Source organism: Lacerta agilis, chromosome 10, assembly GCF_009819535.1.
Source record: "Lacerta agilis isolate rLacAgi1 chromosome 10, rLacAgi1.pri, whole genome shotgun sequence".
NCBI classification, from domain to species: Eukaryota; Metazoa; Chordata; class Lepidosauria; order Squamata; family Lacertidae; genus Lacerta; species Lacerta agilis.
Window position 1 is genome coordinate 39,931,370 of NC_046321.1, and position 26,360 is coordinate 39,957,729.

The following is a 26,360-nucleotide window of genomic DNA, read 5'->3' on the forward strand; positions in this document are numbered from 1 at the left end:
TCCCTATTAAGCATTCACAGAATTATCTACGTACAAAAGATTAAACCATGGTATAATTGAAACCAGATATTAATGTGGTTAAATGATGATAAGCAATACATTTCTTCAGGCTATGCCTTTTATAATTTTATTACTGAATTATTCTTTTAACAGCCATACTTACAGGATTTTCTTTTTTTAAAGAAAACTATTACTGTATTTAAAATCTGTGTAGTGTGCTGTAACAAAATATATAGAGAAGGTGAGTATACTTGCTATGAGGATCAAAATACTCTGTAGAGAAGATATGTAAACTTTCTGTGTGTGGGTGTGGGGTGTGGGTGGGTGGGTGGGTGTTCATACCAGCAAATGGTTCCCTGGATAATTCTATAAAAGTCTTCTGATAAACTTGATTGCTCGCATCCAGAGGGGCAAAAATGATACATGTGAACAGTTTACACATCAAACTTCGTCTATAAGTAACCATCAAAATCACATGAGCAGAAATCTTCTTGTGTAAAATGATTGCTTTCACTAAAACAGAATGTTTATTTTGTATTCTCTCTTGCTTATTCCCTCTCAGCACGACAGCACAGCCTTAAGACACATGTGCATAGTCTGGTTCCATGGAAGCTTACTACAGCTATGTAGGGCTGATGTAAGAAAGGAAATGTGCAAAGGCTCATGCAAAACACATACCCCTATCTAGGGACGTGGATATGCTCATGAAACAAATTTTAAGGGCTCATCCATACTTCCTCTCACCCCGCTGCTTTCCCAGACTGACGTTTGCTCTGATTTAGCACTAAAGAATGTGATTTCCCTTGGAAAGTAGCAAGGCAGGGGGAAAGCAGCTCAAACCCATGCTTTCTAGGCATGGGATAAATGGAAGCATTGACAAGCCCTTTTTGGATTTCATGACACATTCAAAGAAACCTGTTCCTGGGAGAGGGAAAGAGAAACTCACATTAGGGTGCAAAACTGGCTGCTTTGTGCAAAGGATGACAGTAACAATCATCGGAACAGCTGGAGAGATTTCTTGTGCACAGAAGAGATTTGGCCCTTGTGCCCATCTGATTTATATCCACTTCCTTAGCATGAGGAGGCTGAGATGGGTCTGATGTTGAGAGTATAGAGTCCTGTTCCTTCCAGGTCTTTCATTCATGTGCAGGTAGGTAGGATTCAGGAATTAGCTTCTGGGCTTCTGGCTACTCCAGGCCTCAACTGGGGCAAAAGATGTACAAAGATGCTCTCGCTTCAATGTGCTCTTATTTCATTACCACGCCTGGAGGCTCAGATCTTTTGCTCCAATATCTAGCTTTATTGCAATTTATGACATTGTTCTGCAGCTGTTGCCTCAGTGCCTTGTTTTACTACATAGAGGACTTATCTCCTGCTTTTGCTCAAGTGTCCTGGCCCTCCATCTCACAGGACCACATTGCATGACAAAGATCACATTACCCCATTACCTTAACACTTATTCTATACAAAGCACACACAAACACATGCACATAAACATGTCAAAATAGTTCCCTCTGACATAGCCTGGGCAAGAAATTTTCCTTGATAGGGCTCCAGCTCGGCACACTACTCCTCTTCTTTATATACGGACAGTCATATATGCAGCAAGCACCCTTTCCCAGAAATTCAATGGAGCTTACTTTCTGAGCAGAGATGTACAGGACCGCACCATCTGGAGATGCACAAAATAGTACCATTAAGGTTGCCTGGCAACGGCAGTTGTGCATCTTCCCCCTTCACAGCTTTGAAAATGGCCAAGGGTGAAACAAGGCAGTGGCAAATACAGAGAAAGGGAGCAGGAATGGCAATCCCCCCCCCCAGTTGGTTTGTTGATTGATGCTCTCTACAGCAATGTCATCCATGAGAAATTATTCAACTGTTCTATGTAAAAGCTGCTCATTTCAAAAAAAGGTTGCAGGTTGGATCAACACAGTTTTGCTCTTCCGATTATCTCCATTAACCTCCCATATTTCCTTCCAGGATACATGGAGGTAGCTTTGGGGATACCTGATACTGCCCCTTGGCTAGAGCTGGGAAGTGTCTAGTTCCAAGGAGTGCAGCTATAATTGTTCGATTAACCGTAATCTAAATTTTAATCTTGGGGAAATTATGAGTGGCAAAGGATAATGTTTGGGTAGGCAGCAGATGACGCCAAGTTTAACAAATGTAGCAAACGCTACGACTGAACTTAATATTGCCACTGCATTTTGATGAAGGTAATAAATTAAACCAAGAGAGCAAGAAACTGTGTGCATGGTATAAAGCTCACTTGAGAGCAGCAACAATCTAACATGCAAAGGTCAGAGCTGTACAAAAAAACAGATAGGACACGGCCAAGGAAATCACTTTATCGGTTGGATACTAGAGATTGATTAAAGCTGCCACTGTCTGCAAAAAAGTCTCATGAATATAATATGGAAAAAGGAAATCAAGCACTACATCTCCAAGAGTAGCTAATTCCCCCTCTAAATATAAATGTTAAACATATTTAAGCATAATCTGTTTTGGAATCATTTACTTAAACCTTTTCTATACATAACCATATTGAAACCTAACAGGGCGGGGATCACTTTTGAAACCTTGATCGTATGATTTAAAAAGTGGCTGTATTAATGATATTGTAAATCAGGCATAGGCAAACTCGGCTCTCCAGATGTTTGGGGCTACAATTCCCATCATCCCTGACCACTGGTCCTGTTAGCTAGGGATGATGGGAGTTGTAGTCCCAAAACAGCTGGAGGGCTGAGTTTGCCTATGCCTCTATCCAAGAGCTTTGATTGCACTTAATAATGATCTCAGGGTCAGTAGTAAGTAATAGTAAGCAGTGAGTAGTAAGGAATGAGACAGGCTCTTAGGTTATGCTATGCTTTTAATAGGTTATGTTATACTCTGGATTATGTTATGTTTTAATAGATTATGTTTTAATAAGGATGAGAGTGTTGGAGATATGTGCAAATGTGTATGGTAAATCCGGTCTTTGGGTGTTTGATTTTCGTTGTTGTGTATACTGTGTATATACGGACAATGACAATAAATAAATCTTAATCTTAATCTGTTGTAAATGTCATTCCATCTATATACATACTGTAATTTGCTGTCTTCACTTCCATAGGAAATATACATTGATTTTTGAATGATCAGTACATGGGTCGGGGGCTCCTACCTGAGATCCAGATGGACATGCAGTATCTTTTAGGTGACCTAACTTTCAGGAACATCAAACACCATACAGCTTTCTGGGGCTATAAAAATCAATAAATCACATATCACAGGTTCTCTCAGCGAACAGGAAAAGCGTTTAAGATTCTACCCAACTCAGGCATCCCCATATAAATTATCCCTTGATAGTATTTCGATTTTTCTGTTTGTTTGTTTTTATTACCAGGGTTTGTGGAGGAGGAAGCTACCAGACTACTATATCTCTATCCTTTCACATCTTTTAGTTTTATCTCCCTGAAATTGACGAACTTGAAAAAGGGTGAAGATTTTTACTAAAAAGGCGCTGCTTAATGAAGCTTGTTCCCCCCCCCCCCAGCTAAAACACACACACATATATAGGCTAGCTTGTAAATGCACTGCATGGCATGTTAAATGTGGAGCACTCTTCACTGTTGAGCCCAGTGAGGGTTTCTTGCAGGAATACTATTGCCAGTGGTAGAGCATCTTCTTTGCATGAAAAAGCTCCCAGATTGAGCCCTGATCATCTCAAGGAAGATGAGTTCTGCCTGAAATCCAGAGCTGCTGCCAGTTGTACAGATGGCCCTGAGCTGGATGGACCAAGGATCTGATTTGGTATAAGGCAGCTTCCCATTTTCCTAGTTCAAATAGACAATTATTTTTGTAGTTTTTCTGCTCCCTCCTTCCTTCAGTTGTTCACTTTCAGCCTCACCTTACAGGTAAGCATGCTGAGTGAAGCATAGCAACAATTGGTAACTAGGCGCAGATAGCCAGAGGGTGCCACTTTCCCCACAACTGCACCTTGATGCTGGGAAAAAATGGCATGCTGTCACGTATTCAATTTTTGCTCATCTTTGAGGTATCCAAGGCACAGAGGGAAGCAATTCTACTTTGCTGCTAAGTTGAATGATAACTACCAAACTTTTCCATCTATAAGACGCCCCCTACTTGGGGGCTCAAATTTAAGAAAATGGGGGGAGATGGCACAGAATTGTTGAGCTTTTTTGGGGGGGTTACCCAGGGTTGTTGAGCTTTTTTAAAGGGGGGATTGCCGAAAATCGCTCACCCGCACGCATTGCAAAATCCTCCTCCCATCTGTCCCATCACTGGCAGAAGCTGCCAATCGCCCACCCAACTGCCGGAGCATCAGCCAATCAACACCACCCATTGACGCAGCAACCAATAACACTCACAATAGCCACTGACAGCCATGGCAGCAACCAATCAAACGTCCACGCTATGCACTACCCATGTATAAGACGACAACTTTTTAGCATGATTTTTAAAGAAAAAAAGATAGTCTTATACATAGAAAAGTACAGTAAGTACCACACTATTATGTATTTTATCTTTGTGTCTGCCCAAATCATCTCTAAAGGCCCGAGACCAGTTTACTTAAGGGGTCGCCTTACCTGTACATGCAAATTCTGTCTGTGAAATGTACACTTCTACAAGTGTAATGCAGTGTCTGCTCTCTGTTTGTAAGAAGTCATGCCTTTGTACTGCACCTGTACTGATGTGGAAACTGATGCAAAATGAACAGTGAACTGAACTTAAAACTGGGAGGTGTGGGGACAGAGAAACTGAAATTGACAGATCCATCCATCTCTATCTTTTCCTCCCCACTCTGGTTTGTTATTTTAAGGCCTCTGTTATAGTCCCAAGAGCTGTCAGCTGCTCATTGCAATATAAATTTAAATGAACTGGAGCTCTAATGAAAGTTTGGGTTCCTTGCACTGACAAAAGGAACAGATTTTTTTTTTTTTGCATGTTTCAGAAACTTGCACCATGGTTAAATGCCCATGCACATGATATGGATGGCAAAAGTTATTGTAAATTAATGCATGAAATGAAAAGCTGCAGCAAAAGCAAACTGTACATGTGTCAACTCATCACAGATTTTTTTCTGTGAAGAGTAAAATGACGGGAAAGAGGGAGCATAGTCAGTTTACAGAAGACTAATGAATTGGACATCCATCCACTGCTATATGTAATAAGGATTCATTAGGGGATAATTGCATCCTATGTGTAGGATAAAACCAGCAGAGAAGATAAATTTACCGGTAATATAAAGCCACATATAAATGCTGCATAAAGCTTAATACAGCTGTAATTTCCCAAATTGTTGAATAGCCTTCTTTTTCTTATTTTAATCCATTGTATATACCTAATTCACTATTTGCCTCTATTTGCAGTGGGGGTGGGGTGGGGTGGGGACAGTGGTTTTAACAGGAACAAAGTGATCTTTGGTGTTATAATTGATCCATTCATGCAAAATGTATTTCATTAGCACTGTTGTCATCTCAATGAATAACCTAACATTGGCTGCATTAGAATTAGTGACTTGCATGTGGTAGTATAGGTTGAAAAACCATACTGCAAATGGAGAAAATGAATCTAAACATTATGTTCTTATCAAATACGTTCATTTTTCAATTTTAAAATGTTATTGGATTTTTTGACATTAAGATGTGAGACTATTCCAATTATAATAGTGACACATTAATAGCGTGCTGGGAGCAAAAACACCATTAATAATGATTCAGCACTTATTTTCTTATTGCCCAGCTTTCTTTTAGATTGTGGAAAGAATGATGTTTTAGTACTTATTTTGAAATGCTATCATTTCCATTCCATGTTGCCCCACTTATTTTTCAATTCTGCAAATAAGTGTGATGGGGGGCAGGGTGGGGGGTGTTAGACCCTCTGCAGTATTTTTCAGGAAACCGTATCTGAACACTTATGGAAAAAACAATATAATTTTACTGGATATTTAGAGTTAGAGATAAGACGCTATATATGCATGCACACAACTGTAAACAAAATGCAAATGAATAGCCACGGGAAGCTCTGTCTGCTTTCAAGCAATGCTTCCCACTGATATAAAAAGAATTCCTCAGTGACCTCTCTCGAATTTATGTCGCAGATGACATGTTTGCCGCTTAAAATTTTCCTTCAGCGCTATTAGAAAAAGCCTGTGCTGAGATTTCTGGGTGAACATGAGGCGACAGCATTTGCTGTAGCAGAGGTGTGTTTTGACACTGTCTGTTTCCAGAGCAGCTATGCCCCTTGGCAATGCAGTTGTTTCCAGCTGTTGACTCCCTTTTGTGTTAAATCATTAGAGAAGCTTCCGACAAACAGCATATTGATTCGCAACACCTGTGCTTTCATATTTAGAGAATCCAACTTAAGTTCTTTCCCCCTTTCGCATCTATTTCCCCCTTATCCTACCTGCAAAAACAAGGATAGGTGCTTCATGAATATCTGCAAGGAAATCCAGCAGCCATTTCCCCTCTGTCTTGCTAGCATGGGTTTAAGTGGGGAGAGGACAGTAGACCTAAATCTAATATTTTCTTAAAACAATCTGAAATCAGTGTGGATATAATGCATTTAGTATAATTTATGCTAAATATTTATACTGAATATTTTGAATCTTACCACTATTTCCAACTATGCAGGGATCTACATTTCATTTCTGAGGAATGTCTTCCTCAGTCTGTTTATATTTCTTGCACTTAATCTGCCAACGTTATTTTGCTCTGTTTGTGACTCATGCATGCTTTGACTGCATTCTGTGATAGCTATCTTGGACATGGTCTTTTTAATTTCCAAACTGCCTGTGCAAGCTGTGGAAATCAAGTTGCTGGAAATGTTAAGAGAAAACCAACAAAGCTGACATTAGCATTTGCAAAGTCAAATCATGATGCAGAGATAGATTAAACAAGAAGCAATTTGTTCTAATTCAGAATGCTGCTTTTGCATTTCAGAGTTCTTCATTATCACAATATATCACAACCTTATGCCGACAAGAGAGAATATACTTTTAGGGCGATTTCCTGTTGAGCTGTAGTTGTTGGAACCATTAAATGGATGCCGCAGTAGGGCTCGGAGCTTTATGGAAACACATTACCAAATACAAAATAGGTGTGAGCTCTCTTCTTTATGGACAGTTTGCATGCATTTTAATTCTGGCTTTTTCCAGCAAATTGCATGAAAGTATGGCCTTGCTTAGGGAGCACAGAACTAATGTAAGGCAGAGAAAGGATGAGTCTTGGCAGCTAAAGAGATTTTATATTGGAATGGAGGCTAGAAGAGTACAGAACAGTGACTGATGTTGAGGGCCACACACTGTGCCATCAACAGGGGCATATCTAGGGGTTGGCTGCCATCTGGGGTGCAGGCAGGGAGAGCAAAAATTGTGCCTCTCTCAGCACCTCAGGGGAATCCAGACACTAGCATGTGAAACCCCCTTCCCGGTTGGCCAGCAGCAATGGTAGTTTGTACAGTGGGGCTCCTTGTAAGGACGCCACTGCTTGGCCTTCCATCCTAACATGGCTCCCCACCCTCCACTCCCCCTGCTTGCCATGAGGCAGCCTTTCAGCAGATGTGGTGACTGAGATGTCGTCAAGCTAGCCTCTTAATTTACCACAGCCGAGTCACTTTTCCCTGGGTTCTTCCCCGCCTTGACCAATTTCCAGCTCGTGCATCGCTGCATGTTTACCAGACAGCAAGGGTCGTTGACTAAAATGGGGCTTACTTTTGAATAAAGTGTGCACTGAGGTGCAACCTCCAAAACCAGTGCCTTTCTGCTGGTGCCTTGACAGAAGTAATGAAAAGGCAAGCGAGGTACTGTCAGAAGTTCCTGCCTCTGGCTTGCCGGACTTAGGCTGCAGTCCTGTGTACCAACTTTCCTGAGAGTAAGCACCATTGAATTGGGTGCAATTTACTTCTGAGTTGATGTTTATAGGATTGCGCTGTTAAACACCTAGTTTAAGAGTCATTGGGTAAATGAATTATATGTTATGTGTGTGTGTGTGTCCCCGCCCCGGAGATGGCAGTTTGCTGATACATTTCCTTGCCAAGGGCACAAGGGGGTCTATGTACACCTCTGGCTATCAAAACCAGAAATAATAAATAATTCAGCAGAGCTGATAAAGCTGGAATTGTGAGCGGTGATACTAAAATCTAGGTCAGATGGCAGTCAGCCAGGTTTGACCAAACCGGGGGGCTTCATATTGCCTGCCAATCAAAGAGACCGATGCTCCTCCCCCTATTCCATCTGTATGAGGGCTTTATGACCCTTCACCAGTGGTGTTTCCAGGTAGTTCACTAAGCTAGGTCTCAGTCTCAAACCATGAGTTTCTGCCAAAAGTCATGTAGGGTCTGGCACATAGGTGTTTTTAATTTCTGATTCATTAAAACATCAATTGTTTCATAGGCCAGAGAAAATATAAATTAAACAAAAATGATAAAACAAAATCTTACAAATAAAATCTAATGTCAGAGTACTCATTTGTCATGGAATAACCGCTCCTTTAATTAAACTGTAGCAGAAACATCACAGTGGTATGATCATTACGGTATATAATTAAAGTATAATATTCTGGCTACTTAAGATATATAAGATCTTCTGGCCAAGCAAACACTCCATATTTCTTATAACAATTAGGAACTCTGAACAAAGCCGTCAAGAGTGGATATATTTAATTAATCATACAGCAAGCAGTAATATAGTAGTATTATCCTAATATTAACATTTTTATACTGCTTAATTCACTATGGTACACTTTTTCCACTTCATTTTCTGAGTGTGTAGTGCCATTGTTTATTCACCAGCTTTCAAGACAGGCTTGCCATGGTTCCTTGTTGATGTGCTATAAAACGCAGTTACATTGTTGCTCCATTTGTTAAGGTCATTTCTGCTTAACATTTTGCTTAGATCAGGGTGCATACTGACATTGTGGAGCTTATGTAAATGTTTTATACAGATGCTGTAAAATGTTTCATGCACAGTTGATGGGATACAGAACTTGAGTTGATGCTTCCCACATGCCAAATGCCACAGCAGTGGCCAGGGGTGGCTGGTTGTAAAATGGTCGCACTTTCTCAGTGGCCCCTTTTGCGGCATAAAAACACACATTCAAAAAGCTGTATTTTACAGATGGTTGGCAGCACATGCGGGCATGCAAATCCTGTTATTTAAAATCCTTGCTGCACTGCCAGCCCTCTGGAAAATGAAACTGCTCTCTTTAAAATAGGGTGGGTGATACCAAAGAGAAAGATTAAAAAGTGGGTTCTGCTGAGCCCTCTCCATGTGCAGATACTTTGTCCACATTATAATATTTCTACCGCTTACCCTCTATTTCCTTATTATTCATGATTTCTTTTTAGGCACTCAGTCTCAGGCAAACCCAGCTCAAACTTGACAAGAGGCTGAACAATATGAAAATGTTCAGTTTTGACTTGTGTATGACAAAGATGAGGAACCAGACACTATGCGTTATATCGAGAAGATATTTGTTTCAATTGTAAAAATGCAGGAAGCAAAAGAGCTTCAAAATGACATTATAAGAAACTGTTTAAAGATCAGAGATTAGAACTTTAGTACTGTATTCTCAATGGAGCATGGGATAGTGGCAGCCAATTAATAATACAGTCAATCAACTCATGCAAGCAGAAGATAAGGACACTTCAAAAATAATCAACTAACACTATCCATGAGAGAATAGCAAAGAGATTCGGTAAATATTCCAAAGAAAAAGCAGTGCTAGAAAGTGTTAGCCAATAAATGAATAAATGCACTTTTAAAAAAAGTAGAGATCCAGTGTAGCAAAGTGGCTGGAGTCTTGGTGGTACTATAACTGGAGGGCACTAGGTTCAAATCCCCACTCAGCCATGAAGCTAACTGGGTGACCTTGGGCCAGTAACTATCTCTCAATCTGGCCTACATCACAAAGCTCAATAAAGTGGAGGTGGGAAGAGAAGCATGAATGGCACTCTGAGCTTTTTGAAGGAAGGGCAAGATTAAAATATTATTTTAATACAATAAAGTATTAGAACACAATATGGACACTTTTTAATGGCAAAAAGAAACTGCCAAGGTGATATTCAGCTATACAGAATTTATACTGGTCACTGCTGGCAACTTGTTTCCCAGTATATATTCATCACTGACTTATCTAGAAACATTACATGCATGCGCTCAAGTCCTCATGGGATCTTTCATACCCCAGTTACATGTGTAAACATAAATTGTCTGAAATTATTCCCATCAGTCTATGATTCAAGAGGTTTCAGGTAGGTAGTAGGCAGACTGGAACCCTGTGGCATCATCCCATATACCAAAATCCACAGTGTGGAGCAGCAGGCCCTAGCAACGCCTTCTGGGACTTTACCCATGCAGGAAGGTTCAGAATCACAGCAAAACAGTACTTAGTAATCCCAGAATGATACCATGGTTCATATACTGTTGAACTAAACCATTGAAAGATCCAGGATAATCACAGCAGTTACACTTTCCCTGTTTATCTACACCAAGGCAACTGGGCGACTAAGACAATAAGCTTAACCCTCCCCTCTCTCCCGCAAAAAAACTGGAGTGAACTAGGCACAATGACCTTGGTCCCCAAAGACACATGGGACTGTTGTTTTCCAGAGAGGTTGAACGACAATTTCATTAGAAACTTCAGTGTTCTCTTGTCTAGTTACAGTATCACATTAATTCTTGCTTCCTTTACCAAAACTTTTTCCTGACAGCATTGATTTATCATTAACTTTAAAAGTGTTTCTTTGCCTAAAAACAAAGGAGGCGTTCCAAACAAGAAGGAAATAGCTATTTTCATTCAAAATGGTAGGAAGCCACTTAGAATCTATCATCAATTCAAAGACTCTTTCGCCATCAGAAGAGTCAGATCACGTACAACATTCATGTAATGCAAGAAACCTAACCTTTAATAGAAGAGAAAAAAGGAAGAAACATTCTCAGCCATTAAGAAGCTCTGAATTCCCTTTACCGGTAAGTAGTTTCCTCCCAGGCATACTATATTTTCCCTAAAAGAAAGCCTTTTCAAAACATTGCTGAAGGCAATTCATTGCTCTGATACTATGCTTGATAGCAGCACATCATTTCATGCTGTGACTGCTGTAACTACAAATAGTTGTTGAGATTTCATGGCAGATGAGACACGTACTGTTTAAAAACCAACAGCAGGCTATTTGTATCATTTTTAAGTTTCTTAAAATCTGCTTGAAGGTATCAGTGGTGCATTTCTCTTTCAGTAAGTACAGTCTTCTTCCAATTAATTTTGCTGTTAGTTTATATGGTCCAAATTATTTATTTGTTTAGTTATTTAATTTGCAAATTGCTTTCCATAAGGCACCCCAAAGTCATTCACAATATAATAAAACTGTTTTACATATATAAACACACACACACACACACACACACACACACACACACACAAATATTGTCACTTCAAATCCAATACCAGTATGAACTGGAATGAAGAACTTCATTTAGAAGGATCTGTAGGATCACAGAATTCTAGAGCTGGAAGAGATGCTAAAGGCCATCTAGTTCCCTGAAAAGCAGGAATCACAGCAAAAAAATCTCTGATAGAAGTCCATCTAGTCTCTGTTTAAAGACCTCCAATGAAAGAGAGTCCACCACCCTCTGAGGTAGTCCTTTCTACTGCCAAACAGCTTTTACCAGCAGAAAGTCTTTCTAATGTTTAGTCAGAATCTCCTTTCTTGTAATTTGAATCCATTGATCTGTGTCCTACCCTCTGGAACAGCAGAAAAACAAGCCTGCTCTATGTGACAGCCCTTCAGATATCTGGCTATCACACCACCTCTCAATTTTCTCTTCACCACGCTAAACATGCCCAATTACCTCAACAATACCTCGTAAGGCTTGGTTTCTTGTTGAAAGCACAGATGCCAAAAAGACAACGGAGAAGGTATCTTTCTGATATAATGGAGGGCGTTCCGAAGGTTAGACCCAATGATGACATCATGAGGAATGGACTTCCTGATAGGATGGCATCTGCAGGGTCCCGCAGAACACAGTAATCACTTGGGTACATACGGGATGAAAATATATTTAAGTAGCCTGGTCCTAAGCTGTTACACATACATATATGCTCCAAAATATTTTATAGCAGCCATATGAACAGCCCTGCAAATGTCAGTGTGGGTATGTAGATTCCTGAAGAACTATTACACACCCAGTCTGACTTGGGCATATATTTCCTATATAATTAACATGGGGGATCTACAGGACACTAGAAGGCTTGGTATAGGTGTTCCAGGTCTGTCTGCAGTACCTCCCAACTGTGTGCGGCAGGGTTAGACTGGCCACAGCTTCTCCTGGACGCTTTACCAGCAAGTGACATAAAACAGCTCTCTGAGAACAAACCTCTATTGCATCTCTCAGTAATGTTTGCACTAAGTGAAAAACCGGAGCTGCTGTCATCTATTTAACTAATCAGCAAGTATTGTTAAGTCTAGATTCATAAGCTCTGAATGTACTAAATTAGTTTTTCTCATCAAGCCAGCTAGTCGCTCTCCTGCCTAACATACAAAGGTTACAAAAGCTTTCCACAGGCAATGTGGAATACTCCTTATTCAGATTGGTACAAAATATCTATTCCTAGGATATTTAAAGAAACCATTAATAAATAATCCACAAAATGTCTCTGCTGTCTTTCATCTTTGATATTTTTTCATTATCACCCCTCCTGGACAATTTGCCACTGGGCCAACAGTTTATTTTGTGTGCAAGCAAATAAGGTATGCCTCTTTAAAACTGAGGAATATATTTAGCAAAGAGTTCTAAGACTTTTAAGGCATATTTCTGGATAAAACACCACGAGGAATGGCAAATACCTGCTCCATCAATTATTATTCATCCCAAGGCAGTGCAATTATTTTCAAAGCTACACGTTCCTTTAAAATCCAATAAAGCAATTTTTGCTTTAATGAATTTACCCACTCAGCAGTATCTAGTGTAGCCAACCATTTTATATTATGGTTTCAGCTTGAAAAATGTTCCCAGGTATAATTGTTCCAAAGTGACTAAAAATATTTAACTGCTTAGGTGCACAGTCACAATACCTGCATAATGTTAAACAGAATCACATAATCTAAAGTGGCCATTTAGCCCTTGCATCTATCCAATCTATGTCATGGTGTGACCCAAATCAAAGGCAGATGCTCTCCATAACTACCATTAGAACCAATATGAGTCATGTTTGCTGTTCTGTGCAAGTTTCAATTATCCTAAGTTATTAAATGATTTCTTTTTCAAAGAGCTTTATCCTATAGATAAACTTATCCATTTAGTAGCATTAAATACCAAGAGTTTAATACCTACTGGTACAAAGAAGCTTTTGTAAAATTTATTGTTAATTTTATGCATCTGAGCCCGCTTACATTATTGTGACAAGATTATTTATTTATGTACAGCAAGGAGGGGAAATGGGAAGTTGCATGTTTTAACAATTAGATACAGTTGTGATTAAGGCTGAAACTTCAAAAGGGAACAAACTGCAAGCTTTATTGTAGCAAACATTTGTTATTAAAAGAAACTTGGCTCAGGGGACTGAAAACAAGGGTGGTAAGACTGAAAAAACCTCTGTTATGAGAACCTATTGAAGAGGGAGGCTTGTCTTCTGCTCCACAGATCAAAAGGAGCTTAGATGTGACATAATTTAGATTTACAAAACAGAAAGTGTCAGATAAGAATGAAAGCTCTTCAAAGAAAGAGGTTAACATACAACAGCGTTCTCTTTGCAGCCATAAACAGCAAGTTATGTTCTCTGCTGTGACCTGTGGTTTTTCTTCTTTGACTAGATCATCATGGTCTGACAAGTTGATCTACGATTATACCAAGCTTCTGGGACTGAAAGTTCTTTTCTTGTTTGCTCATTCCTTCCATGTTTGTTCATTCTTGCCCTAGTCCCCATTCTGCTGTTGTTTTTGAGTTTTCAAATACCATCTTCATATTAATCCACACCACCACTCATCACACTACCTCGCCAATGTCTGAACTCAAAATTAGTTATCAGATTGACTAGTGGTAATCTGTCTTCCTTCTTGCATTTGAAGTCCTCCATTGCTTTTCTCCTGCCTCTGCTCTTATATCACAGTACACACCTGGCCATGACCATCTTCAGCCACCAAAAAGTATTTTGTTTCCCTCATTTTGCTCTTTTTAGATCTCATGCCTAAAACTGCCTTCCAGAACTTCTGTGTGATGCTACTTTTCTTACTTCTTACTTCAAATCCTCAAAATCCACCTTTATATTAAGCCTTTGGGACAAACCCTTATACCCCAGCCTCTGGAGAACCATAGAATTGTAGAGTACAGTGGTACCTCGGTTTAAGAACAGCCCTGTTTACGAACTATTCAGTATACGAACTTCGCAAAACAAAAGTAGTGTTCCAGTTAGCAAACTTTACCTCAGAAGCTGAACAGTGGAAGGGCACTGGCAGCGGGAGGCCTCATTAGGGAAAGTGTGCCTCGGTTTAATAATAGTTTTGGTTTAGGAACAGACTTCCAGAACGCATTAAGTTCATAAACTGAGGTACCACTGTATTAAAATTAGCAAGACCCTGGTTAGTCTGTCGTCATGCCCTCCTGCCTAGAAGGAGGTCTTTAAATTGCAGATTGATTCACAAGAAGCCTATGCTCATTCACAACTGGATTCTGGGTGAGACCTGAAATGTATTACTAAAACATGGGTGGGCAGCACTGGGCAGATTCAATCTGACTCAGCTGTGCCTACCTGAGTATTTGGGTTTAGCACCAACACAGGCTGGAGGGAGATGTCTCCACCTCTACCCTGCAGGCTAACTTTGGCAGATGAGTGAAGCTCCCATCATCTCTTACCACAATCTATTCTGTCCAAAACATCCAGAGGGCACCAGTTTTGGGGAAAGCTGGCCTAAGGAGTATGGTATATTTCCTGACTCCTAAGATCAAATATATATAGGGTCACAATGAGCACATTCACACATATTCTTCACACAATTAAACCCAGGGTAACTTAGCAAATGGTCAAAATCTTGCTGCAATATTAAAGGTTTAATTGGAGACAGACTATGGATCTGTTTTCTTCCCAGAGTAACCAGTTGCAGGAAAAAATGCTTGCGCTGCAGGTGCGCTCAAGGCACCGAGCATCTGAGACTCCCTGCTGTACCACACAGATCGACAATTTCTCCTGCAATAATGGGCCGCAAAAAATCTAACTCTTCTAAATCTTCCCCTCAACTAGGATAATCGAAATTAAAATCTAGCCTCGAAGCAAATGATTTATAACCATTTAAAGGCAAATGTGGGAGTGAAGCAGAAATCAAGGAAACAAGCAGAGTGCCGGTGCCATTAACAAATTTTGTAGCAGTGAGTTTGCAAAGATTACTATTTAAGGAGGGGGCACCAGTGGCATACCTGTAAGCACTCTCTGTTTAACAAACCTTTATCTTCACCAACTGTCACCCTAACACGTAAAAATAAAATACCATAATGGATATCAAATGTGATTTAGAAATCCCAGTAACATTGTGTTTTTAAATGCCGGTGTGTAAGACAGTAACAATAACTAGCACTCAGTTTTTCAATGAAATAAAACAAGTATCTTGTTGTTACTCCATGGCCACAAATTAAATACACCTAGTCTGGCCAGAAAATCTTGCCTCTAATTTCTAAATAGCTTCCAAGGGACTGAGGTTAGAGACAGAATGATGTCAGTTTGCTTCTTTGGAGTACACTGCCCAAATTTTTTAATGGAAAGTCCGCCCCTGCTTTCAGTTGCATTCATTATGTTGTGGCTGCATAACTATCTAACCTCTACTTTGCATTTTCTTTTTATCACAATCACTTTTAGTGACAATTCAAAGGCCTCCAGACATTGCTATCCAACTGGGTTATTAAAGCACACTAGCTATTGTTTAGGCCATGAACTGACCCCACCTTTTCCCAATTTCTAGAAACCAAGAGTCATTTCATTCCCACCTCATGTCCGTCTAGGCCCTTCAGGTTCACAACCCTATCAGGCACACTCCCACTAAATTTCCCTGAGTTAGACTCTGGCTGCTGCACCATAAACCACTGTATCATCTTTCTGTGACAGTGATGACTGGGAGAGAAAAGGGTAAAGGTACCCCTGACCGTTAGGTCCAGTCGCAGACGACTCTGGGGTTGCAGCGCTCATCTCGCTCTATAGGCCGAGGGAGCCAGCGTCTGCCTGCAGGCAGCTTCCGGGTCATGTGGCCAGCATGACTAAGTCACTTCTGGCAAACCAGAGCAGTGCACGGAGATGCTGTTTACCATCCTGCCAGAGCAGTACCTATTTATCTACTTGCACTTTGACGTGCTTTCAAACTGCTAGGTGGGCAGGAGCTGGGACCAAACAATGGGAGCTCACCCCATCGCGGGGATTCAAACTGCCGACCTTCTGATCGGCAAGCCCTAGGTTCAGTGGCCACCCACATCTGGGAGAGTAACAGAAGACAAACAGAGCATCTCAAGAACACTGGGTCTGTTTTTTTTGGGGGGGGCAGCACTCCTTTCATGCACCCTCCTACCCCATAGGAGGTCTGAATAATAACCTTCTCTGGCAGCCTTTACAAAATACATAAACATACACAAAACAAACATAAAATTGATCAGTGGGTGGTTATTTTTTTGCAGGGAATGATAAATGATATTGCTACTCCAATCTATCAGTTAAAAGTTCAGAAGCTTGTTACTAAACTATCAGTGAAATCTGGACATTTTATTGTTAAAATGTTATGTTGACTGTGGTTTGGCTCAGAAAGCACAGCAGATTAGCCTGAACTGAGCCCAAGACAACTGCCAAATCCTCTATCCAGTAGCAGATGGTGCGAGAACTTTAGGAAGCCTTAAAAACAGGAACAGTAAACATTTTTTAATCTGCAGGCTACAGTTCCCATTTTAAAAACCGGCCAGTGGGCTGCACGACACATGCACTCGCTGTGCGTCATGCACATATGGCGGAATAAAAAATAAATCAGAAAATGAAAATACATGCAAGAGCCACTTTAAACTTTTTCCTGCTAAAATGCCACTTTAAACTCTGGCAATCATATAGACACAAGAAAAAAATGTCAGTACTTGGTGTCGCACATTTTTAGCAAGGAGGTGCTCCATCTTCATTTTCTACTGTCCCATGCATTTATACTCCCATGCATTTATACTTCCTGATTTTTTTTTAAAAAACCAAGTAGTTACAGTTGATGAAACATAATTTTTTCCAACTGTTTTGATTGTTTGGCAATTTTAGTTGTGTTTCAGAGATCAAGCCATAGGGATCCCCTGTCCTGTGGCTGCTGGTGCAAGGGATCTTGTTGGAGCACTGCTTTTCTCCCACATAGGCTAGGGCATTTCAGGAATAACCATATTCTGTCCACAGCTTCTGATTCGCAATTCTATCTTGATTTCTCTTTATCATTACTTATGTCTGCCTAAGCTGTTAGGCATGGATTCACAGATTTCCACATAAAAATGTTACGCCTTGCACTGGGGAATGTCAACAGCCCTTCAAAGGTCTCTGTAATAATTTTCTGTTTGTTTGAGTTGTTGTTGTTTTATTGGCCAATAATGGGAGGTATTACCTGTCTGCATCCACCGTCACATCATGAACCCCTCTTTGAATAACATCTCGGGAGGCTGCTATGTCTGGAATTCGGTTCAGGCTTCTTGTATACAGGTTGAGTCCTCCATCTGTCATGTAACTGAAAATAAAAATATATAATTTTAATCATGAGAAAATGCCACCAGCTGGCGCTACCTATTTATATATAGCACTGTCAATGCAGTGCTGTGGCAAAGTGAAAGAAAGAGATGAAGTTTTGGATCTGCAGAATTTAAACTCTGAAGCAGGGTTTTACGAATTTCATCAAGGTGAACCTTACTCAGAACCAAACGAGATGTGGTAGCTCTGTATACAGGACGTCTCGTGATAACAGCAGTAAGCTCAAAGGGGAAGAGCTATAACTCAGCAATACAGCACATGCATTGTTTACAGAAAGGTCCAAGGTCTAAATCCTGGCAGTTAAAAGGATCAGGGAGAAAGATTCTTTTCTGTCCAATGCCCTCAAGTGCTGCTGCTTGTTAGAGTAGATAACACTGGCGTAGTTGGACAACCATTCTGGCCTAGCAGCTTCTCAGCTTCTCCCTTCCAGAATACTTATTTATGCTTTGCAGCAATTAAGTGGTGCTTAACCGTCTCCCACTGTATTGACTTTCTTATTAAAGGCACACCTCCACAGCTGCTATTTGTCCCATGACAAAAAACCATACGGGTACTTGTATCATACATGGTGAAACCTCCTACACCATCACTGTTGTCCACATTTGAAGTGCCCCATTCCACAACTGTCATGCCTAGTTTGCACCCTAAGTCAGGAGAACAACTGCTTGAATTTTGTTGTAGCAAGGACGGACTGAGAAGCAGTTCCTACTTTGCAGATAAGGAATAGAGTAACACAGAGAACAGTAAACTGGTGTTACAGTAAACATACCCAGAAGCATCAATAAAGATCAAACTGCAGATCTCTACAAAGGAAGCAGCCATACAGAACCACCATAACTAGGAATGGATTGGGCTGTTCACTTGTCAGGTGGTACAGTCCTCTCACATGGAAAAGAACTTGACCAGAGATGCTTCCATGTGAAATGTGCTTGTCAAAATTTGCCGCCTCAGGCTTGAAAACTCTCCTTCCATCTAAGATAATTTTGCTGGGGATGTGGTTATTTGACAGAAATACAACAATATGACCGATTCCTATGTGAAAGCTGAGTTGGCCAACTCTGTGAGGATCTCAGTGAAGCAAATGAATGCTGAAGGGTGGGGTGGGGTGGAATATACCCTGGAGTGCCTACTCATACACTTGGTCCTGGTAAAGACAGATATCAGAAAAGTGAAAGTGGAGGACCACTGGGAATGGGAATACAGTAGGCTTGTCAATTTCGGGGGAAAGGGTTTTTAAAAGGTGCCTTAATCTTTCTTTTATTATGATATATACACACAGCTGCCAACAATCAAAAGAAGGACTGACACACTAACTACACTGGTGCACACCTCCTGGCCTAATTAAGGCCTATTCTTTATAGGATACAGGCAGGAGAAGGACTTTAGTTCAGTAATAAGACCATATGTTCACCATCCCAGGTTCAATCCATGGCAAGTTCAGATAAGGCTGTCATAGAATCAGAGTTGGAAGGGACCACAAAGGACACCTAGTCTAATGCTCTGCAATGTAGGAATATTTTTGCCCAACACATGCATCTAACCCACGACCATGAGATTAAGAGTCTCATACTCTACCAACTGAGTTATCCTGCAGGAGGCCAAGGACTCTTGTCCAAAATCCATGGAAAGGTGCTCTCTGTGGGTTTAAACTCTCTCCCATGTAAGTGGTCCACCTGCATTTACAGTATATACTGGCACACCAGTGACAAATGGCATGGGTGGGTGTGCTGCTTACTAATTTTTTGTCAGTATTTAAATGTGACATGGTGCACTTTCATGGGGAGGGGGCTTTATCTATGGCACCGCATTCACCTAGACAGGCCAGCCTCATGCATCAGATAGAGATGACCTGCTTGAGAAACTGATGCAAGCTTGGTGACCACAGAATGATTATAATAATGGGACGCTTACTTTGCCATTATTTTTAAATCATCTTATTTTGGTATGTATTGCTATCTGAATTGCTTCTTAGGGGAAATTTCTTTATTAGTCATTTTCAGCAAGTCTTGTGAATGAAATGGGGGCCAGTTTCCACACCAACCTATGGTATTTGAACTCTGAAGTCATATCTGTAGGCACTGGAACCACTTATGGATGTGATCTTGCACCCAGAAACACAAACATGAATGTTGCTTTCCATTGGATACAAGATGGTGTATATTGTATGATGCCTTCTGCCAGGGAGGGAAGGGGAGGGGACTCAATTGCAGCCTTCATTCCTATAGAACTACAAAGGAAAGAAAATGGAGGAGTAGACTTCAAGACTCAAGACTTCAATGCATTTTGATTCTTACATGGTAGTGCGTTAGTGGAGAGGCTGAACCTCACAAGAAATAGGCCCCTCTCCCATTAATTCCTAATTACTGCTGGATTCTCATCCCCAAGTGTTTAAAGTAATTAAAGTGGGAATGAAAGAGGAAAGAGAGATAAGACTTGACATGCCTGAATGAAGCATGAATTTTCAGTGCTTATTATTCATTTTTTGCTCTTTATTCTAATGCAGAAATGGTACTTAAAAATATTCTGGCCAAGAGCGCTGTTGCTTGCTACTATTTACCAAGTCATTCTCATTATGGATGTCAAAAGAGACAACTTAATTTATTCTCTAAGGTGATAAACTAATTAATACATATTTAGTCAAGCAGTACAAAAACTGTTAATCGGTATATGTCACAAGCAAAATATTCAAGGAAAAATTAGCTGAGATTGAAAGTCTCACACTGCTTTGAATGCTTTCACAAGAGTCATTAAGTTGCATAGATGCACATAGTTTCTTATACTAGATAGTGGCTAGATTTCAGGCGAGTGCAATCTGCTTTTTTCTCATTTTTGAACCAGAATTCCAGGGTCCATCAGTCAGGACCAACCAGAAAATGTAAAAACAATTCTGGAGTATGACACTTGAAGAAACTTTCAGAGCTCAGTTCTATGCATGCTTACACAGAAATCAGTGGCACCAAATTCCATGGAACTCTCAAATCAATGAGCAATCAGATATGCAGCTCTATCCCAAGCAGATTTACTTGGAAATAAGCACCACTTCCTTGAATGGGTCACACTTCCTCTTAGGAACACAGCCTTGGTTTCAGACATGGAGACAGAAATTCTCTAATTCTGATTTCAGTCTTTCACACTTTGAAAAGCAGACAAATACTCAACAACCAGACCATGGTATTCAATGCCAGCTGCAGCTTCCTGATCAGACCCAAGGGAAGTCCCATACAGAGCACATTACAGTAGTCCAGCTGTGAGGATACCAACACATGAACTGCAGTGGTCAAGCTATTCTTGTCCAGGAAAGGGTGTGGTTGGCATACCAACCTAAGGTAACAGGCAGTCCTTCGCAGCAGAGTTTCTCGAGTCTCTCACAGCAAGGATGGATCTAGGGACACCTCCAAACTTGTCCCTTCAGAGAGATTGCAACCTTGCCCAGAAGTGGAGAATTCCCTAACTCCTGAATATGGGAACCACTCACCCACGGAGTCTCCATTTTACCATGATTCAATCTCTGTTTTTTGGCCCTTATACAGCCCTCCACTACAGCTAGCCAGGAGTACAAAAGCATCCCCTGACTCAGATATAACAGGAGGGAAAGGGGTGGGTGTCATCAGTATGGTCACAGGGCGGTTTACAAAATAAACACACAAAAATACATAGCATAATTTAAAAAAACCATACCTCCCTCCAACACACAGTTTAGAAACCCATAGATTATTTAATTAGCCAAAGGCCTGGGAGAAGAAAGAGGAATGCTTTTGCCTGGCAGCTAAAAATATGTAACAAAGGTGCCAGGCAAGTCTCCTTGGGGAGAGCATTCACAAGTGGGGAGCAGGAGCAGAAAAGGCCCATTCTTGTGTTGCGCCCTCTAGACCTCTCATGGAGGAGGCACACGATGGAGGGCCTCAGGTGATGATTGCAGGGTCCAGCTGGGTTCATATGGAAACAGGCGGTACTTGGTGTATTGTGATCCCGAGGCATTAAACAACACTGGGATAAAATAATGCCCTGCAGCACCACAGACACAAAAATTGCCAGGGCATGGACACATACTCTCCCCCAATACTATTCTCCGAACCTATCCCCACAGGTAGAAGCAGAACCACTGCAACAAAGTGCCACCAACTCCCAACTCATGGAAATAGTCCAGGAAGAAACCATGGTCACCAGTATTAAAAACCACTGAGCAATCAAGAAGGAGCAACAAGGTCACATTCCCTTGTCCCTCTCCCAAAGACCCAAACATAATGTAAGGTCCAAGCAAATCATGATGCGAGAAATCTACCATTTGGATCTATTATAGTTTTTAACACACTCCTCCTCTCTTATGTATCCCTGATGTAAACTGCCCTCTCCCTGACAGCTGCTACTAGCTCCTCTTGAAATCTGGTCTCAACACATGGGTGTCAGGGGCTGGACCAGCAAAGCAGCCTTGCTTCTTTTCCCACCACTCTAGTGCCCTACACCACTTTATAACAAACAGCCAGTTTGGATGAGGTTGATTTGGATTATAGAGAGGAAAGACATAAAACACCTCTCCAATCATCAAAGCAGCTGCGTGGGGGCAGATAATTAGTCCTTAATAAAACAAACCAAAAACAGCGATGCTATTACGTTACATGTTGACTGACACTAAATCTGTGATTCTTATATGATATGTGCATTACATTCTTGTAGAGTTCTTTCCTGTGCATCAAAGAAGCCATGGAACTACAGGTATGTCCAGGAGAACATCACACACCCATGTACTGAACATGAATGATCTAAAGAGGAACTGAGGGTCTCTGTTTCTATGTCCTGGGAATCTAATGTATTATGTAGAAAGGAAGCATAATATTGCCAACAGTGGTAACACTGGCAAGCAGGGGAAACCTTTCAATCACTTTCCATTTAGGACCTTATTATTATTATTATTATTATTATTATTATTATTATTTGAATTTCTTCTCAGCATATACAACTCTTTGAGTAATGCAGTAAATATACACATTTCTGAGTATCAGTAAAAAGTAGAAAATAATTTGTTAATCTTTAAGGTGCAACAAGACTCTTGTTTTGCTGCAACAGACTAATACAGCTATACTCTCTAGAAAAACATAAAAATATTGGTGACTATAAAGCTTTATCAGTGACCACCCAACAATGTGATGAATAACTCATCTATACCAGCATTTTAAAGATATCTATGTGGCCATTGTGGGAAAAATCACTTGTGCTTAAATCCCCATCAAATTGCAAGCGGTACTGAAATTCAGAAGTGCCCCAAAGCAGTCCCTACTAGATAAAGTTAATAAATGATACCTTCCCATCTCTTGAACTTATTCTTGTGGCCAGATATAAAATGCACAACTGATAAACTCCAGAAAAGCTTATTTTTCAATAGAATGAATCTGACAGGTAGGTATTGAAATTTCATGCCTATAAGAAACAGGTTTTTGTTTGCCTCCATTTAAAACACGTCTGCCATCTACCGACTGGAACAAAATAAACCCAGAGGGAATGGTGTGCACAGCAAAACAAAAACTTTGTTTGTAATCTCTTTCTCATTTAATTACCATTTATTCCAATGTGGTAAGATTATTATAGCACACACATTCCTTCTGTTTTTTGGCCCCTACTAAAATAAGGAACACATCCACCATTAATGTTAAGAAGAGGATCTAATTCAGTCTTACACAGTTTTTGACTCACAAAACCAAACATCTGTCAAGAATGGTGGACCAGAATTGTTTCTACAGGGGCAGATTGACCTGATGCCCCACCACAAGGGTCATGCTAAACTTTTAGGCCCACATTTTAAAGCCATACATTGGGAACTGGGGCAAGATAAGATACCCCAAGATTGGTGGCAAATGAATTTCCCTGAAGTGTTTTTGTTTCCAGGGGACTGGCCCAACTTAGCCTCAGACACATCAATAACACGAGATGACTGAGGGTTTTTCATTCTCTCTCTGCCTCTCCTTTCTGCATGACTTAAAAAAAAAAACCAAAGAAAGATGGTGCATACCTTAAGGAGCATCACTATAATATATATTTTGGGGGCCAACCCACCCAGAAAATGCATTTCGAATCATATGGTGCTTATAGTGGTCACATCAAACAAGAAGAACAGTGTGTGCTATGTGAGGGTCTGGGGAAGCAAACACTTACCCGCTGTTGATGTCATCAGCACGGAGGCTCTTCCCAAGAATGTCCCCATCACTCATGTATCCTCCAACATCAACATCAGAGGAAATGTCCAGGTCACTACTTCCTTTTTCACTCATGTCTATCTGGGGTATGTTCCCAAGGCGAGAAACAGCTGCACGGCGAAGAGGCGTGGTATACATGAATCGAGAAGGGTCAGTATGGATAAAGCGACTAGCACCACTGCGAGGGTACCCTCCACCCAGGGAAGGAGCATCGCCTGCCTGGAGACGAGGACTGGTTTGTCCAAGCCTCCAGGTCACTGGAGAGGATCGGCTTGTCAAGCCTGGGATACTTCGCCCATTCACTTCGGTTGTCACAGTACTGTCAAATGTTGTCTCCAATGTGCTGTCAAGCAAAACAAAAACTGATGAACTGTGCTTTCTATACTTCTGAGCATAGGGAGGGGAGAGACAGTAAAAGTCAAAACACAGAACAGTAACAAAGTTTATATTTAAGGCCATCACAGTCTGATGCGTGCATTTTCCTACAAGAACAAATCCTTTATTCAACACTTTCAGAGAAAGGATACTTTTTTTGTTTCATCATTTTACTGCAGGTGGATTTTGAGAAGAAAGCAAGTGAACAAGTGTGGAAAATTAAAATGCAACATCTCAGTGAAAAATGAGGGTCTTTCATATACAACATATTACAGAAGTTGCAGCTAATCTCATGGTGGCATTTTAGACAGCTTATCCATTTTTAGCATTTCGGCTGTAAATGAAAATGTTTTGTGGTTTAGATGGACAGTGGCCTTGACTGGATAATCCCAGTTTCTGATCAGTCCCATATCTTTCTTTTCTGCCAATCTGTCATTCCTGCTGTACTATTGCATCTCTCAATATCCATAGGATATATGCCCATTTAGCATATGACTTATACTTGTAAAATCCAACATACATGGGCCCAATTTTGTGCAATTAGGATTTAGAAAAATATATGAGAGAATTGTCTACATGGCTTGGGTCTATGTATGTTGGAATTTACACATGTAGGACCTGTTAAAACTAATTCACTGATTTAGGGCATGGAATTTGGAAGAAGAAGATGTAAGCCCCACCACAGAAAGTGGTGTGTGTGTGTGTGTGTGGGTCCAACTCATCAGGAGGAAGGGTCATAGTTCAGAAGTAGAACACATATTTTGATGCAGAAAGTCTTGGGTTCTCCAGACAGGACTTGGGTAGACCCCTTGCTGAAACCCTGATAAGTTCAGGTGTAGACAATACTGAGCTAGAAGGACCAGGGGTCAGACTTGATAAAAAGGGAGAGTCCTATGTACTTAAATCCCAGGATAAGGAGAGATGGGGGAAGAATGCCAGGTGAGTAGGGAGCAAAGGTGTGCTCTTGCTCCTCTCTGTGAGCATGGGCTGGGTTGTGTATTGACAGGCATTGCCCAATCCGACACATTTCATTCATGGAATTTAAGGAGGCTGCTACTTAACTGGATAGCACTGGCAATAAGAAAACTGGCAAAAACGAAACTGGGTGCACATCTTCAAGGTCTCTCCTTGCAAAAGCCACACGCTTCCTGCTTCAACCCTTATCTATTTAACCAATTGTTAAATAGTACCTGTGGCTTATTTGAGTTCCCCTAAGGCTCGACATAGTTTCTTCCAAGTTCTGCCTCAGATCTGCTATATTCTTTACAGTTCTCATTCTTCTAGCTTCAGGATCTTCCCCTGCAAAGAAACAGTGTATATAGCTAACAATATACTGCACATGCAATAAATATCAGAAGAGATCTCCATCATCATTCCAATAACACATCTCTGAATCTTCTCTAATATGAAACAGACAATGACTTCTAGCATGCGAAGTTATTTCATAACAGCAAATTAGCTGATGCTCCATAGGGGGCAGGGTGGGGTGGCAAAACAACAACGGAGGTGCCTGTACTCACACCTTGAGAAAGTGTAAAGTGCATTTCCCCTCTTCCTGCACTCCCTCTACCCACTTTTCCATTGAATTTGCGAGGAACCTTTACCAGTAATTAAAAAGTTGATTAAAAAAAATTAAAACTACATTTTTAAAAAATCAAGATTTGTAGATAATTTTGAAGGGTTTGGTTATAAATCATTAAAAATTAACACTGCTGTCAATCACAAAATGCCCAGTGTGGTTCCAGGGAAAATATACAAGGTTACCAACCACATTCTCTTTTGCACCAGCACAGAACACCCACATGCACTCAACATACAACCACAGACACACATGCATTTCCTTGTCTGTCTCTCACACAACCACACATATATGCCTCCTTTCCTCTCAGCCCAGGTGCACCTCTCCCTCTCTCTCACATACCACACATGTACACATACCTCCCCCCCATCTTGCACACACAAACACTTACGCACACATCACATAGACCTTCCTCTCTGTCCAGGTGCACCTTCCCCCACTACGGCAGACCTCACATACATAGTCTCTTTTCTCTCATATGAACGA

The 26,360-nt window shown here is 40.8% G+C and overlaps 1 protein-coding gene across 1 annotated transcript in view; it reads right to left on the reverse strand.

Annotated features, from left to right (window-relative positions):
• The window catches only part of NAV3 (neuron navigator 3), a 236,497-nt gene that overhangs the window by 76,337 nt on the left and 133,800 nt on the right, over window positions 1-26,360 (reverse strand). The window contains 3 exon segments of the mRNA XM_033163206.1: window positions 17,593-17,712; window positions 23,880-24,263; window positions 25,486-25,594. Of these exon segments, the coding sequence (XP_033019097.1) occupies window positions 17,593-17,712; window positions 23,880-24,263; window positions 25,486-25,594 (613 nt within the window).